Source organism: Camellia sinensis, chromosome 6, assembly GCF_055761805.1.
Source record: "Camellia sinensis isolate YWXY chromosome 6, ASM5576180v1, whole genome shotgun sequence".
In the NCBI taxonomy this organism is placed as follows: domain Eukaryota; kingdom Viridiplantae; phylum Streptophyta; class Magnoliopsida; order Ericales; family Theaceae; genus Camellia; species Camellia sinensis.
In genome coordinates, this window is record NC_138966.1 from 93,990,239 (window position 1) to 94,006,982 (window position 16,744).

Consider the following 16,744-nt stretch of genomic DNA (forward strand, 5'->3'; position numbering starts at 1 on the left):
TGAACCCCTTGGACCCACTTTCTTGGACTTTTAACCACATGGTTGTGTTGTACGCACATAGGAGTACCTCCCTAGTTGCTGGCCGGCCAGAAAATATGATTGAACCTTTTGACCCCCAGCCGGCCGGCTAGGGGGTGTGGCCGGCCGGCCACCTGGAGCAAAAGTGATAGGCCGGCCGTGTTCCTTGCACTGTGCACTTTACAGCTGTGGGGCAATATCCCCCAAACAAGATATTTATCCGGGGGATATTTTGTGGGGGAATTTTGCTCTCCTTTTCCCCCACCTTTACACCCCCTTTTGAACCCTTATAACCAGCTGGTGGCTTCACTTACAAGGGTTAGAAAAACTCTCATTCAAGCATCCATACTCAACTCCATCTTCATCCTTCTCAATTCTTTGAAAAACCCTAAATCCCTAACCATCATTCCTTCTACACCACCAAGCTCTACCACCACCAACTCATTTCCAGCAACAAGGAAGGTTTCTCAAAGGTCAAAGAAGCTGCAAATTCATCCAAGAAGCAACAAAAGTTTGAGTCTTCAAGGGTAAGTGATACTTTTACCCTTTTGACCCTTTTTCTTGATCTATTTGTAAGCCCCACTTCCTTTTTGTTTCAAGCTCCGGCCCTAACTGAAAAGGGCCCTATTTTGAGCTCATCTTCACTTTTCATTGAGGGCTCAACCCTGTTTGAGCCCTCCATAATACACTTGCTTCATTGATCCTCTTATATGTCATGATCTTGCATGCTATTTTTGGCCCATGAGCAATCTGTTTTTGAGCATGTTGTAAACTGATATAAGGCTTATTTTGAGCCCCTCTTCAACATTGGAGAAGGGATCAACATTTTTTGGTGCCTCCATGTGTCACTTGTAGTTATATCCCTTATTTGGCCCCATTTTTGCATAAATTGGCAGCCCCCTTTGCTTCTGTTTTTGGACCTTGGTCCGAACTGAAAGTGGCCTTATTTTGGCCTATACTTCATGTTTCATTAACACGTTTTTTCTGTTTGGTGATTATTTTGTATACTTCATGTTATAGCACCTTTTGAGCCTTGTTTTGCATCACATTTTTAGCATGTTTGTATACTGATTTTGAGGCTTCCATATACTGTAAATATTCATATTTTTGGTCCCTCTTCAGTGTTGTAGAAGGAAATTTTTCAGTTTGGGTTTTTCTTATATCACTTGCTTCATTACCCCTCTTTTGGCCCCTATTCTTGCATGCTATTTTTGCCATACCTATGCTTGCTGTTTGGCCATGTTTATAACTGTGAAAGTGCATATTTTGGGACTGTCTAGCTTCTGTCTTTGCATTGCATGTCCATATTGTGCATGTTTGGCATAGCTATAGGTCATTTCGGGTGCCTAAATTCGCATTTCGGGACAATTCCATGCATTTCATGTCATTTCGCCTCATTTCGGGACTGTTTCCCCCCATATTTTACTGCTGAAATTCCATTAGAATGATTGCTATCATGTTTCCATGTCATTTCATTACATTCTGTCACCGCCTCGGTTTGCGTGCCCGTTTGCACGCATTTCGAGGCACTCCATTTTTATCCGCGGGCATCCTATGTGAGTGTGGCTGAGGCTCACTCATGTTGGTATAAGTCCATATCATGTTTCCATGTCATTTCATTACATTCTGTCACCGCCTCGGTTTGCGTGCCCGTGTGCACGCATTTCGAGGCACTCCATTTTTATCTGCAGGCATCCTATGTGAGTGTGGCTGAGGCTCACCCATGTTGGTATAAGCCCATTTGTCATTTCCATGTCATTTCATCACATCCCGCCATCGCCTCAGTTTGCGTGCCTGTGTGCACGCACTTCGAGACGTCTCATTTTCATGTCATTCGCATTGTTTCTGCCATCGCCTCGGTTTGCGTGCCCGCGTGCACGTATTTCGAGACACATATCATCGCCTCGGTTTGCGTTCCCGCGTGCACGTATTTCGAGACACATATCATCGCCTCGGTTTGCGTGCCCGTGTGTACGCATTTCAAGACACATATCATCGCCTCGGTTTGCGTGCCCGCGTACACCCATTTCGAGACACATATCATCGCCTCGATTTGCGTGTCTGCGTGCACGCATTTCGAGACACATATCATCGCCTCGGTTTGCGTGCCCGCGTGCACGTATTTCGAGACACACATCATCACCTCGATTTTCGTGCCCGCGTGCACGCATTTCGAGACGTGTCATTTTCTCGATTTGCATGCTCGCGTGCACGTATTTCGAGGCACCTCATTTTCATAGCATTGAGTATGTTAGGATTATATCTTAGTTGCATTTCATGCATATCATGCATATTGCATCGTGTCCGGAATAGGAGTTAGCCCGGGCACGGGAAACGAGGTACATTTCGTACTCCGAGTGACGGAATGTGTTTCAATTCCCCCAGTCACCGACACTCCGGATTATCCATGATGGAGTTAGGTTTTAGCTGTAGTTTCATGTGCATTCATCCTATATTGAGTTGTGCATTTCGACTCCTCGGCCATCATGCCTCGGTATGCGTGATTGGTGGCACGAGGATCGAGACATGCATATATCTGTGCAAATACATTGCTATGCCCCTTTCCTGCTCTCTGTTGCAGCAAAATCAGGAATCAGTAACTTTTTGGGGCTTGGCACGCATTTCAAGAACAGGTGTAAACAGAGGCTAATTGGGGCATTCCGGTGGATTTCCGCGCAAGACAACCCGGACATGCATCATCCATCAGAAGCAAGGCAGTCCCTGGCTTGCACGCCAGTTTTATTTGCTTTCTTAGTTAATTCATTAATTAATTAGGATTCTGTAATATTTTGGACTGTAATATTCTTTTATTCGGGACTGTAATATTGGGACTGTATATTTATTCGGACCCTCTGCGCGAGGGCATAACTGTAATAAGTGTGTGTGTGTGTGTTGTATGTCTTCCAACCCCACGTCTTTCTTCCCTTTTATTTATCCGCTTATGATGGTTAGATTAGGGCATGTTTAAATTAGCATACAATATGACAGCATGTTTGCATCATTCATCTGTATCGCATGCACCGGGCTCGGCGCACCATACTAACTGCATTGTACTTTCAATTCTAAATTGAGTACATGATTAGCTGTAGCATTTCATATACCATCTTAGAATAGCCGAGACTGCTATAGTTGCATTTTGCATGTGTTGCATTAGGCATTTTTGTATACTTAGGATTCATGCATGATTTCTAATGTAGTTTATGTTTTTGGCTTGGAGTACTCGGTAAGCTTTATGCTTTAGCATCCTTGCATGCGTGTGAGTGACTGCCATGAATAGCATGCTTACCATGAGGCTATGTGCTTATCTGATATAACTGCCTGAATGCCTGTGGGTGAAGGTTGGGTTATCTGAATTAGAATAAATCATCAAATGTTTCAAGCCTACCTACGGGTAGCAAAACCATTTTCAAAAACAAGCATGAAATGTTTTGTTCCAATTCGGACGACCCGGTCTATACTTATATGCTGTGAGCATCACATAGTAACCTAGGCTAATAAACCGGAATAAGAACTTACAATGTTTTCAAAAATTGATATCATGGTTAGTAGAGGCCGGTCTATGACCGGGCGAGCGGGGGTGCTCACGAAGTGACCTTCCCCAATCGTACCCAAGTTCCCGAGCCGAGGCAACTTTGGTGATGACGGACACGTGGCCTTTTGGCACCGAGTCAGGGTTTCCTAAATTTCCCAAAATAAAATATTTAGGTGGCGACTCTGTATCTGGCAAAGCAGTCCATGTTTGGCACTACTTTTTCAAAAATCAGTTTCTCAAAACGATTTGCCGGATTTGGACTCTTTGGTTCAGATTAGGAACCGTGACAAATTTAAGAGTCCGAGCTGTAGTGACCTCAAATGAACAGAACGGGAGCTTAACCCTCCCGGGACGTTCGGGGGACGCCTACAGTTAGAAATTGTCTTCCTAAAAATCAAATTGCGGGGGTTGTTTCACACACCCATATCTGTATATGCATCAGAAAATAGATTTCCTATAAATCAGATTGTGGGCTTTGTTTCACTTACCCAAATCTTCAACCATTTATCCATATTATAACAACTCCTTTTTATTAGGAGATAATAATCACATTGCCCTCATCTACATAAATATCTCATACTAAGTAGGAAAACACTTAATAGTGGTTTGACCAAATCAAACTACTTAATCAACTTGGTCAATCACACCCTTTATCTTTTTTTGTAAATAAAATAAAAAACTAAATAATAAAATGTTAGTCAAATATAAAAATAAATTAAAACATTATATATGAAAAATATTGAGGGCTATTTGGCCACTCAAGCCAACATCTCCCACTTGGCCAATAGACCGAGATATTCTCAACCATTTTTAGTCCCCATTGAATTCACATGTTTTCTAAAATCATTTGTTGCAATAGCTTTTGTTAGGGGATTTGCAACCATTTCTTTAGAAGAAATATATTGTATAACAATCTCATTTCTTTGAAACATATCAACAACATAATGATATTGGTGATCTCTGTGTTTTCCCCTTGAGCAGTCTCACCATATTTTATGCTATTTATAGCAGCTTGGTTGTCACACACATTATGGCTATGGACTTCTTGGATATTTCTTTTATTTTCAAATCATCAAGCAATCTCTTAATCCAAACAACTTTAGAATTGCATTACTACATGCTATGCATTCAGCTTCCATTGTACTTTTAGTCACACATGATTGTTTTCTACTACACCATGAAATTGAACCTCCACCTAGGAGGAATATATAACTTGATGTGGATTTTCAATCATCAATGTCTCTAGAAAAATTAGCATCTGAATAACCAATAACTTCTAAATTTTCTTTATTATATTGATAGCACTGCTGGAAATTCAGGTTTTAGAGGCATTTAAAAAATGCCGCGATAGGTTCTAAAAACACCGTTAAATCTTTTGTGTGACGTTTAGCACCAAACGTCGAAGATGCGGCCGTCGCTATAACTCTATGGCGCTTTAGAAACGTAGCGACGTTTTAGAAACGCCGTGATAGCCCTTTTTTTTTTTCCTTTTTTTCTTTTTTAAAATTGTGCTAATTTCAGGTTATTAAACCAAAAAAATACCTATAATAAAACTGAAAAATAACACTCACTTAAAATTTAAATAATTCATTGAAGAGAAGATACAAAATGTAGCACATGCAGCTCAGAACATCTAAGGGCATTAAAGAGAATGAGAACAAAAGAAAGGGCATACCCCTTCAACGACATCTACAACCTAACACAACAGCAAACTGATCTTGACTTCTACCAGTAAAGGACTACTCTGTAGCATATAATCAAACAGATACAGGCCCCTTCCAGTAGTGAAATATTCAAAAGCCTTTCTACAACAACTAAAGAACTAAACTGATCCAACTAAAAGAAAAGCCAGGCTAGAATCAAAACCCATTCAATCTTCGAGAAAGACTAGTACAATTACAGTACCATAATATTCTCAAATTGGAGCTTGAGTCTCTTCTTTTCATTTTGGATCTCCTTTTTCTTCAATTCTTTCTCAAGTTCCTGCAGTGATTTGCTCTGGCCTACTAACTCAGTTGTTATCTTTTCTTGCTCCTTTACAATCTTCTGAAGTTGACCTCGTGCACTCTTCTGCATCTTCTTTACCTCTAGTTGACGTAATATACATTGTTAGCATGATAGTTAGTGGAGAGAGAAAAAAAAATTACAGAGAGAAAGATTCAACAACTAATTACGACGTACTAGAGAACTGGAACTGATTAGGTGATTTTCTAGTATCCCTTGTGGGTTTTGAGAATGACCCCTTTGCATTGACATACTCTTCCATGGTCCTTAGTAGGCCTAAATAAAAATGATACAATTAATAAGCAAAACAAATAAAAACTATATAATTCATACACGAAAAGAAACGAAAGGCTCATTTTTAAAAAGTAAATAAATAAAAAGAAATCGAAAGTGATATCTAACAGCTTCAATTCTTGAATGTAGTCAGCTCAGCTTCATTTCACATATTCAAGATACAAATCACAAGACCACTATTTCTTTAACAAAATAATAATCTTAGGCTCAAAAGTTAAGTACGTAAAAATACAATAATCTGGGGACTTTTTAGTGCAGCTGCAGGGCTTCAATAATTTCTTATTTAAGCATCTACCTGTGAGCTGAGATAAAATCTTGTATAATGTATCTGTGTAGCCAGTCAATATTCCCACACATATAATCAAAGATGATCCTTGACCTGAAGCACACATTACTAGTCAGAAACATGAAAAATGATGCACCTCATATGACTAACATAATGAATATACAAATGATACACCTCATTATATAATTTTGTGTTTAAATAATTGCCATACAAGTATGTTGAAAAAAATCCAAAATATGAAACGTAGACATCATGAGAAGCCTTCACTTTATCTGGCAAAATTTATCACAAATCCAAACTTTAACCAATGTCCCACTGACCCAACCACTCAATTGATCAAAAATCCAGCAAAATAATTGAGAAAAGACATATAAATATATACTAATGAATATGCAATCAAAAACTTGCTGTGTAGTTCATGAAGCTTGAGTTGAACCATAGGGGCAAACTAAAATTTGGCTCATCTATGTCCAGCACCGAGAGAATAGAGGTTATGGAATTCTTGACCTCTAACATAGAAGTGTTTGCCTGGATGCCGTATGACATGCCTGGCATTGACCTAAACTTCATCTGTCACCAATTGAATGTCCACTAAACTGCAAGACCAATCATACAGCGCACTCGCAGATCAGCACTCCACCACACCGAGATAGTGGCGGAAGAAGTGGGAAACCTTCTAGAAGCAGGAGCTATCAGAGAAGTGCACTATCCCAAGTGGATATCCAACACGGTAGTGGTACCAAAGAAGAATGGAAAATGGCGTGTCTGCGTTGACTACAAAACAGTCAACAAGACATGCCCAAAAGGCAACTTTCCCCTACCAAGGATATACTAACTGGTAGACCTAACGGCAGGACACGATCGACTTAGCTTTCTTGATGCATACATAGGTTACCATCAGATCTCTATGTATGAACCAGACCAAGAGGTCACATCTTTTACAATGCCAAGAGGACTGTATTGCTACAAGGTCATGTCCTTTGGCCTAAAAAACGCAGGGGCAACATTCCAGTGGATGATCAGCAAGATGTTCGAACCATTGTTGGGCAGAACAATGGAGGCTTATATCGATGATATGGTGGTCAAGAGCAAGGATGAAAAGGACCACCTCAGGGACCTAGGTGAAATGTTCCAGATTCTGAAGAAGAACAAGTTGCGCCTTAATGCTTCCAAGTGCACGTTCGGCGTAGGATCAGGCAAGTTCCTAGGCTTCCTGGTGACCAATCGTGGTATAGAGGCAGACCTCTCTCAGATCAAAGCAATCCAGGATCTAGAGAGTCCCAACACAGTAAAAGAAGTACAACATCTCACCGGTATGGCAGCCGCACTCAACCGGTTCATAAGTCGGTCGTCAGACAGATGTCGACCATTTTTTCAAGCATTAAAAGCCAAGTTTGAGTGGGATGAAGAATGCGACCGCACCCTAGAAAGTTTGAAAGAATATATGTCTTCTCCACCATTGCTAGTGACCCCAATACTTGGAGAAGAGCTCTTTTTGTACCTAGCAGTTTCACAGCACACAGTCAGCGCGGTGTTGGTCAGAGCAGAAGGAATCCAACACCTGCCCATCTTTTATGTCAGCAAGACATTATTGGGCGCAGAAACTAGATACTTACCATTGGAAAAACTGGCCTTAGCCTTGATGATGGCATCAAGGAGGTTGTCACATTACTTTCATGCCCACATCATAATCGTTCTCACAGCTTTTCCATTAAAAGCTTTGTTTGAGAGAGCGAACTTTTCTGGGCGAATCTTAAAGTGGGTAGTAGAGTTAGGACAATTCGACATCAAGTTCCAGCCCAAAACAGCGATAAAAGCCCAAGCTTTGGCAGACTTTGTCGCAGAATTCACACCAGGAAGTCATCACATCTGCCCAGTCGACTTAACGGGTACAACCGAAATAGAGATGGAAAGTAGCGCCGGGATAGTGCAACCCTTGATACAAGATACCCAGCCACATCCCAGGATAGACCAGAGTAATGACGAGCTGGAAGAGGCGAACCATGCTACACCAAGCAAAGACCCATCAACAAATAAAGACTTGGTACAATCAGACAGCGAGGGGTAAACAGTAAGTGTGGACTTTGAAGAACACACTAGCAACACTCATGACCCGAAGGCATCATCCGATCCCTCTACCTGCTGGAAGTTATTCGTTGGAGAGATGTGGAAGCTCTTTGTGGATGGAGCATCCAACAGACACGGAGCAGGACTCGGCAGAGTCCTCATCTCACCAGATGGCCTAGTAGTGGAACAGGCAGTCAACCTTGGCTTCCCAACATCAAACAACGAAGCAGAGTATGAAGCGCTTCTGGTAAGACTAAAATCAGCATTCTACATGATGGCCACCGAGCTAATGGTTTACAGTGACTCACAGCTGGTGGTAAGCCAAATTTCAGGCTACTACGAAGCAAATGATGAAAGAATGGCTAAGTACCAAGAGTTAGTTAGAAAAGAGATCATGAAGTTCGAAGTAGTGCGGATAGAGCAGATTGGCAGAGAAGAAAACAGCAGAGCAGACGAACTAGCAGGCTTCGCCTCAATGACAGATACATCCATCCCACATCCACTACTGATCGACTTCCTACCCAGACCAAGCATTGAAGAACCCGAAGTAGAAGAAGTATGTTGCGCCGAACTAGGCCCTTCATGGATGGACCCCATCATAATGTTCCTAAAAGATGGCATTTTACCCGAAGAGAAAAAGGAGGCCAACAAGATAAGAGCAAAGTCACAGCGATTTTGGCTCTCCCATCAATGGCCTTGTACAAAAAATCTTTCACAGGACCTTACCTGAAGTGTGTCCATCCCAGCAAGGTCGAAGCATTCCTGTTCGAGATTCACAAAGGCGTCTGCGGAAGCCACCAAACGGGGAGATCATTGGCTTACAGAGCAATTTCGCAAGGATATTGGTGGCCTTACATGCAAGTAGATTCGGAGAAGTATGTCAAGAAGTGTGAGAAATGTCAAAAGTTCACACACCAAATACATCAGCCAGCCAGAGATCTTCTACCTTTAACTAGCCCATGACCCTTCGCAATGTGGGGCTTGGACATAATAAGACCACTTCCAACAGCACCCGACAACATAAAGTTCTTCCTTGCAGCAGCAGACTACTTCACAAAGTGGGTGGAAGCAGAAGCATTAGCATCAATAAAAGAGAAAGATGTGAAGAAGTTCGTCTAGCAAAATATAATCACTCGGTTCAGCATACCCAAGGCGCTAATATCAGACAACGGCACTCAGTTCGACGGCAAAATTTTTAGAGGCTTTTGTGAGGAGTACAAGATAGAATTCTACGACTCTATACCGGTATACCCCCAAGCAAATGGTCAGACGGAAGCATCAAACAAAGTTATCTTGGATGGATTGAAGAAAAGGTTAGAGAAAATAAAAGGAAAGTGGGCTGAGGAGCTCCCTCATGTTTTATGGGCTTACCGTACCACCCCTCAATGATCAACTGGAGAAACACCATTCTCCTTAGCCTACGGCATGGAAGCAGTAATCCCACTGGAAATTGGCCTACCCACCATCAGAAGCGAAAATTTTGACCCAGACTTAAATGGAGAAGCCATAGCATTGGAGCTCGATCTTCCAGAAGAAAGAAGAGAAAAAACGTTGGTTCACATCGCCTTATACCAACAGGAGTTATCCAAAAAATACAACAAGACAGTACTTCCAAGGCAATTCAAGGTTGGAGATTGAGTACTACGCAAAGTAATGGGAAACACCCTAGTGCCCGGAGACGGCAAGTTAGGGCCCAATTGGGAAGGACCTTACAAAGTAGTTGGGTTAGCAGGAAAAGGGGCATACCACTTGGAAGACGAGGACAACAAAGCCATTCCCAGGCCATGGAACACTGCCAATCTCAAACTATTTTATTTTCAGCTTTCTCTTTAGACATACTTGGCATTTTTCTTTTCCTCAATAAAACAAGTAGTTTTCATTTCAGTATAATTGTTTTATTCTGTAAAAGTTGTTTTAGTGAGCTAAGGGCAACAAAAGCAGAGTTGGCCGGAATAACCAACTTTACGCTCTCTTCAGCTAGGATTAGGATGTGGGCTGAAGAGGTTGGCTGGAAAAACCAACAAACACTTCTCCTAAGTCCAGGATAAGGATTCAGGCTGCAGTACGTTTGGCCGGAAAAACCAAACGCTTTACTCTAGGTTGGCAGGAATAACCAACTTAAAGGTTGGCTGGAAAAACGAACACCCCTCCTAAGTCCAGGATAAGGATCCAGGCTGCAGGACGTTTGGCAGGAATAACCAAACATTTTACTCTAGGTTGGCAACAATAACCAACTTAGAGGTTGGCTGGAAAAACCAACACTTTCCCTAAGCCCAGGATAAGGATCCAGGCTGCAGGACGTTTGGTCAGAATAACCAAACACTTTACTCTAGGTTGGCAGGAAAAACCAACTTTGAGCTTTCTTCAGCTAAGATTAGGATCTAGGTTGAAGAGGTTGGCTAGAAAAACCAACACTTATTATTCTTCAGCCGAGATAAGGATCTAGGCTGCAGAGGTTGGCTAGAAAAATCAACACTTATTGTTCTTCAGCTGAGATAAGGATCTAGGCTGCAGAGGTTGGCTGGAAAAACCAATACTTATTGTTCTTCAGCCGAGATAAGGATCTAGGTTGCAGAGGTTGACTAGAAAAACCAACACTTATTGTTCTTCAGCCGAGATAAGGATCTAGGCTGCAGAGGTTGGTTGGAAAAACCAACATTTATTGTTCTTCAACCGAGATAAGAATCTCGGCTGAAGAGGTTGGCTAGAAAAACCAACACTTATTGTTCTTCAGTCGAGATAAGGATCTAGGCTGAAGAGGTTGACAGGTATGGCCAGTTAGATTGCAAAGTTAAGACCGGGATAAATATCTCGGCCAGAGAATTTACTTCATTCTGATTATATCATAGAAGTAAACCGAACAGCCAGTTGAGGAAAACAAAAGATGATTTCATTGATAATGCAAAGCCAAAGTACAAAAGATGGGGCCATAGCCCGGTTACAAAAACTTCTAAAGATAGCACCTAAAGAAAAGAAAAGGACATAATCAGGAGAAAAGGTCGTCTAGGTCGGCGTCCAAAACAACCCGGTCTTCACCCAGAGGTAGCTCGGTTGTTGCAAGCACCACTTGGTTCAACTCGGTTGGATGCACCACGTCAGACACAGCAGGCAAAGGTGGGATGGAGACCACTGGAGTTGGGGAGATAGATTGGTGACCGGGCTGGGTGTTGTCTTCTGGAACAGCATCTTCGTCCTCCTCTTCCAGAAATTTTTGCTGAATGGCGGCAGCATACTCCGCCATAGAGCTTGGAATGAAATACGGAAGAGGGTTGAAGACCTCGGTCTCTGGGCTATGGCCGAGCTCCACCATAGCTGCCGTCCATCCACACTTGAAGAAAAGATCTTTTGCAGCTTCACATTGCTGGATGTAAGTGGCCTCTCCCTCCTTGTAACCGCGGTCTTCCGCGTCCACAACCTTCTTGTCTAACTCGGTTATCTCGGCGTTCTTTTTTCCCTCGGGCTTGGCCAGCTTGCGCAAGTATTTATCTTTCACCACGGGGGCAGCCTTCTTCTTATCGACTTTTGCTGCATTAACCAGGCCAGTAAGCCGAGCTACTTTAACTTGTAGCTCGGCCATCTTCTACTGGGATTCTTTTAGCTTAGCCGTTTTAGCATTGGCCTCTGCCACGGCCACCCTTGTGGTCTTTCGAAGCTCCAACACGCCCTTGTGAGCAACGTAGTTCTTCTGCAGGGCCTGCAAAAGGAGAGAAACAATTTTGAAATAAACCGAGTGAAAAGTTGTTGAAATTTGGAGAAGGAAAATGAGAACTTACCAACACCATTGATTTGGAAGCCGAGCGAATGGCCTTCAGCTCGGTAAGATGATCGTGGTGATCCATGTCGGCTGGAAGGTAGACGCTTTTGCCAGATTAAAGGCCAACATATGGTCTTTTTTCGCGACCACTGAGTCGGAGTCAGTGATAGTGCGGTTCTCATAGGCAACCCTAGGCACCGACTTGGAAGAACTAGCTCGTTCAGAACGCTCCGGTTGTGGGCTGGGCGGTGTGGATTGCGGAAGTACGGTGTCTTCTTCATCAAGGAGGCGTGGCTCAACCATGGAAGTCCGGGCGCGCTTGTTTGGCCGAGATGAAAAAGGTTGTGCGGTTGGCAGGGCTACCACGGTCTCTTGAGGTTGGCTTGCTGGTGGTACCCGGCCTGGTTTGTTTTGGTCAGAAGGGCCCTCACTGCTCTTTTCTTGGCCATTTCTTGCTCCGCAGTCAATGGGATCAAGTTGATTTGTGGAACGGAAGGATCAGGTTTGGGGGATGGCTCTAAGAGGAAATCGGTCACCCTGGTCTTCCTGGTCGGTTCAAAATTCAGTAGCTCGGCCCAGCTCCTGTTTGGATATCGGAGTGCGGCTCGAAGTATGTTCAGGTTGGGGTAGCTGTACTGGGATTTGAGAAAGTTCAAATCTACATGAAAGAAGGAGACAATAGTTAGTACGGTTAAAAGTAAGTACTGAAGTAAGAGAAAGAACATGAAATTGGGCCGAGGTAATTATACCGGCGACTCCTTTATTCTAATTAATTCAGTCGCCCGGGATCTGGGCTTCGTGGTCTTCAAAGTTCCCAGAAACCCAGAAGAAATCATCATTGTTTACATCCTTGTCCTGGGTGTTCTTTATTATCTTTTCATGCCGGCGTCTTATTCTTAAATAGTAAACCCAGCCATCTTCAGCCGATCCTATGGAATATTGGTGGAAAAGCTTGACTAAACCAAGGTTAAAGCCAGCCTGGCGGTTTAGCTCGACGATGCCATTTATTATGAGGTATGAATTTGTGGAAAGTTAGATAGGGCAGAGGTTGGTTTGTCTAAAGAACTCACAAAGAAGGGGCTGTACAGGGAATCTTAGTTTGGTTTCTACAATGGAAAGAAGTGTAAAGGGAACGAAACCTGGGTTTCCCCAAGGTGTGGTATCCAGTTCGACTAAAGTAAGATGAACATCATTAGGGATATGGTAGTCCCTTCGAAACTCGGCCATAGCACCTGGTGAGTACACTAAAAACCTATATTTACCCATAAGGATTTAAATTATGTATAAATTAGCCTGGAGTATTAGCTTGGCGCCAAGCAGATAATGGGTAATCTTGGTTGGACGTGCAAGGGAGTACCTGGCCAACCTAGCCAAAGTCTGCAAAGTGAAAAAGAAAGGTGTTAAGCACAGATTGTTGGACCCTGCTAAAAGAAATAAAGGCAAAATAAATGAAGTTCTAGCCCGGTTTTGTGGGTTACTATTCATTGTTAGCTCGATTTAAGCGAAGAACTCTAGCCCGATGAAGTAAATGTGAAGTTCATAGGCGGTTGGAGCTTTTGGGGCAGCATTCTTGTTTAGTTTTTACTAAGGAAGCTGGTTTAGCCTCAAGTTTTATCTCGGTCGGGGATTGTGGCTTTCTAGTGTGGCATTGTGCAAACCTAATCTAACTCGCTAGCCTGGCTAATTAAAGCAAAAGGTTCTTAGACCTACTTGAAATAGCAAGTCTTCATAAAATCCTAGCTCGGTTGTTTAGTTTTGCTAAGGCTCACACCTACTACAAACTACTTCCTAGTCCGGTTGGAGTATGATTTCGGATCTAAGACGTCCCAGTTCAGTTTTTACGCAAAACCAGTAGTTATGGGTACTATTCAAGTTGTTCTTACTCATTACAGAGAAAACTATTTTGAAAAGTGTTGTAAGAAAGCACGTATATACAAATAATACATGTAACTAGTCAAAACGGAAAGCAAAAAAGGATTGAGTTACTTACAGATTGGAGAAGGAAGGATGTGGGTCTGAAACCACGAAGGTGATGTTGAAAATACAAGCTTCGCAGGTGCAAAAATGGCAGCAATGGAGGTTCAGGCTAGAAAAGAGAGAAGATGAATAGTGCAAGTGAAACGGTTTGAAGCATAAGGGTTTGTTTTGTAAAAATAAAGGAAAAAAGGCGGGACTGTTCAAAATTCGTGAGGTACGAGGGCGGCGTGACAGCTACGATGGGCCAGTAAGAGTTTGTCACGTGTCCAAGGAATAGAAAGCGATTCAGTTATAATGGCTGAAAAGACGTTTTGACCAGACAGATTAGTAGCTCGGTGTAAATGGAGCCCGGTATAAATTTGGCTCGGATGAAGGCTACAATTTAGCTCGGTTTAGAAAACTAAAGTTGTTAGCTCGGCTGGAAACGGGTAATCCCGATCATGTTACGCAGATGGAATTAAGGGGCAATTGAGAGGGTAATTTATGTATAAATTAGGCCGAGCTGGGTAATGGGCCATTCTGAGGGCCGCAGTAAGAAGGGCTGAGTATAAGGGCGTAGAAGTTAGCCCGGTGCAAGAGAGCGGTAACAGTTAGCTCGGTCATGCCATATTGAGCCGAAGTATGTTGAGCTTTCCTCAGAACCTTGCTATTGGTTAGCTCGGTCCAAGCTCGTTGTGGTTAGTACGGTCTCAGACAATCCAATTGGAATATGTCAAACCGAGGTACACTCAGTGAGAGGAAGAACCGAGCTAATGGGAGCTCGGTCTAGTCTGTGGCTTTAGCATGGCCATGTTATCTCGGTCGTATTGACATCCAACCGTGGTAGAACCATCTCACTTTGTTTAAGCAGTGAGGGGGGTGTTGAAGGATAAGCATTATCTTTCAGGAATGTGATTTCTAGGAGGATTCTACATGGAGGAGTAAGAGTCCTACTTGGATTGTGCCACGCGGAACCTATAAAAGCTCACAACATCACCTATGGAGAGGTAACACACAACTTTGATTCCCGAATACACAGAGCTTTTGTCTATTTGTCTATTTTGCTGACTTAGGCATCGGAGAGGTATCCGGCACACACTCGCCGGCTAGCTCACGTTTGTGTTTTCAGGGAGTAAAGAAATGACGTTTGGAGGAGCGCATACTTGGTCAACAGGATTATACGAGAAGAATATTTCTTGCTCGTACATTATTCATATTGAATAAGAGATAAAATTGGAATAACATGCACCACTATAGATCAATGAACTTTTTAAAAAATGTTTTATGAAAAAAAAGGATTTAAGTATCCATATAAAAACTTGATAGGACTTATTAATAATTTTAAAAACAAAATAAAACTTATTGGTAATTTTCTTTCGTGGTTTCAACACTAACATTCCACACCACAAACATCAACAACACATAATGAGCAAGGAAAATCAATGGTGATTGTAAAATTTTTAATGGATGGGTAATTTAGAAACATACATTTTAGGGGAAATTAAAAAAAATAATAATAATAAAATAAAATAACATAAAATTCTTAGAATTTGACTCCTATAACAGAAGGGAGACTTATGTATAGGTGTTAATAGGTGTACTTATTATCCAATAAGTCCTGTAAGAATTAATAGCGTTTTTCATTAAACACTATTACAAAAAGTCACTAATTGTTAATTTTCAGCGACGATTTGAAAATTGTCACAAAAAATATCACTAATTACAAGTTTTGGTGACAACTTAAAAAAATAGTCAGAAAAAAAGTCACTAATTTTTAACTTTCGATAATTTAAAAATTCGTCACAGAAAAGTCACTAATTATAAGTTTTAACGACAATTTATAAAAATCGTAACAAATAAGAGTCACTGATTATTAATTTTTAGTGATATATGTAAAAAAATTATCAAAAAAAATTATTTTTAGTGACAATTTTACAAGAACTTATTTACAATAAGACTTGATGAGAATTAAGTTCAACTATTAGGACCTATTGGTAGTTTATCCTAACAAAATAAACTTTTGGGAAGTGGTTTTGTGGACTTTTTTGGCTATTTTAGCCACAAAAGACAAAATAGGCTATTTTAGCCACAACAAACAAAACATGATATTCAACCCATAATCATTACACTCTTTTCTCACAAAAAAAGTCAAAAAAGTCAAAAAAGCCAAAAAGCCCTTCCCAAACCAAGCTTTTTAGACTAGGCTAAAATAGCCAAAAAGTTAAAAAGTCAAAAAGTCAACCCACTTCCCAAACCAACCCTTAGAACTTTTAATTTTGTCAATTTAAATATACTTATATTTTTAATCTAAACTATTTGTTTAGTTTTGTTTAAGTAAGATTGATAAAAAATGATATTTTGGTCATTATGCTCTACAAAAAAAAAAAAAAAAATGGTATTTTAAATATTTTACATATCTATATTGAGTTTAATAATTAAAATATTATTATTTTTTATCAATTTTACTTAACAAAAATAAGCAAATGATTTAAATTAAAAATAAATTAAAACATGAAAATTTAAATTGATAAAATAAAAAATAAGAAAAGTTATTTTGTTATAAGAGTCAATTGTAGAATTTTATTTGTAATTTTTCACACTACATCAAATCTATAAGAAAAATAACTTCTCTTGTACTAGCATTCAAGTTTTCATTGCTAACAAATAACAAACTAAATTAAATATTCAAATCATAAATAAAAGAAATTTTTTAATTATTTTGATAATTTAATTCAACGAGAATTTATATTAAGTTTTAAACTCAAGAAGAAAAAAATAACACTCCAGACCTTTCAAGTGTGCCACAAGCTCACCATATTTCGTTTGCCTTTGC

The 16,744-nt window shown here is 40.9% G+C and overlaps 1 protein-coding gene across 1 annotated transcript; it reads right to left on the reverse strand.

Annotated features, from left to right (window-relative positions):
* Nucleotides 1–10,825: 10,825 nt before the first annotated feature.
* Nucleotides 10,826–16,668, reverse strand: LOC145792780 (uncharacterized). The gene is made up of 2 exons (XM_082874245.1): nt 11,975–16,668; nt 10,826–11,895 (listed from the first exon to the last, which is right to left on the reverse strand). The coding sequence occupies exon 2, from the start codon at nt 11,776–11,778 to the stop codon at nt 11,188–11,190; it is 591 nt and encodes a 196-aa protein (XP_082730371.1). The 5' UTR covers nt 11,779–11,895; nt 11,975–16,668; the 3' UTR covers nt 10,826–11,187.
* Between the last annotated feature and the right edge of the window lie 76 nt (nt 16,669–16,744).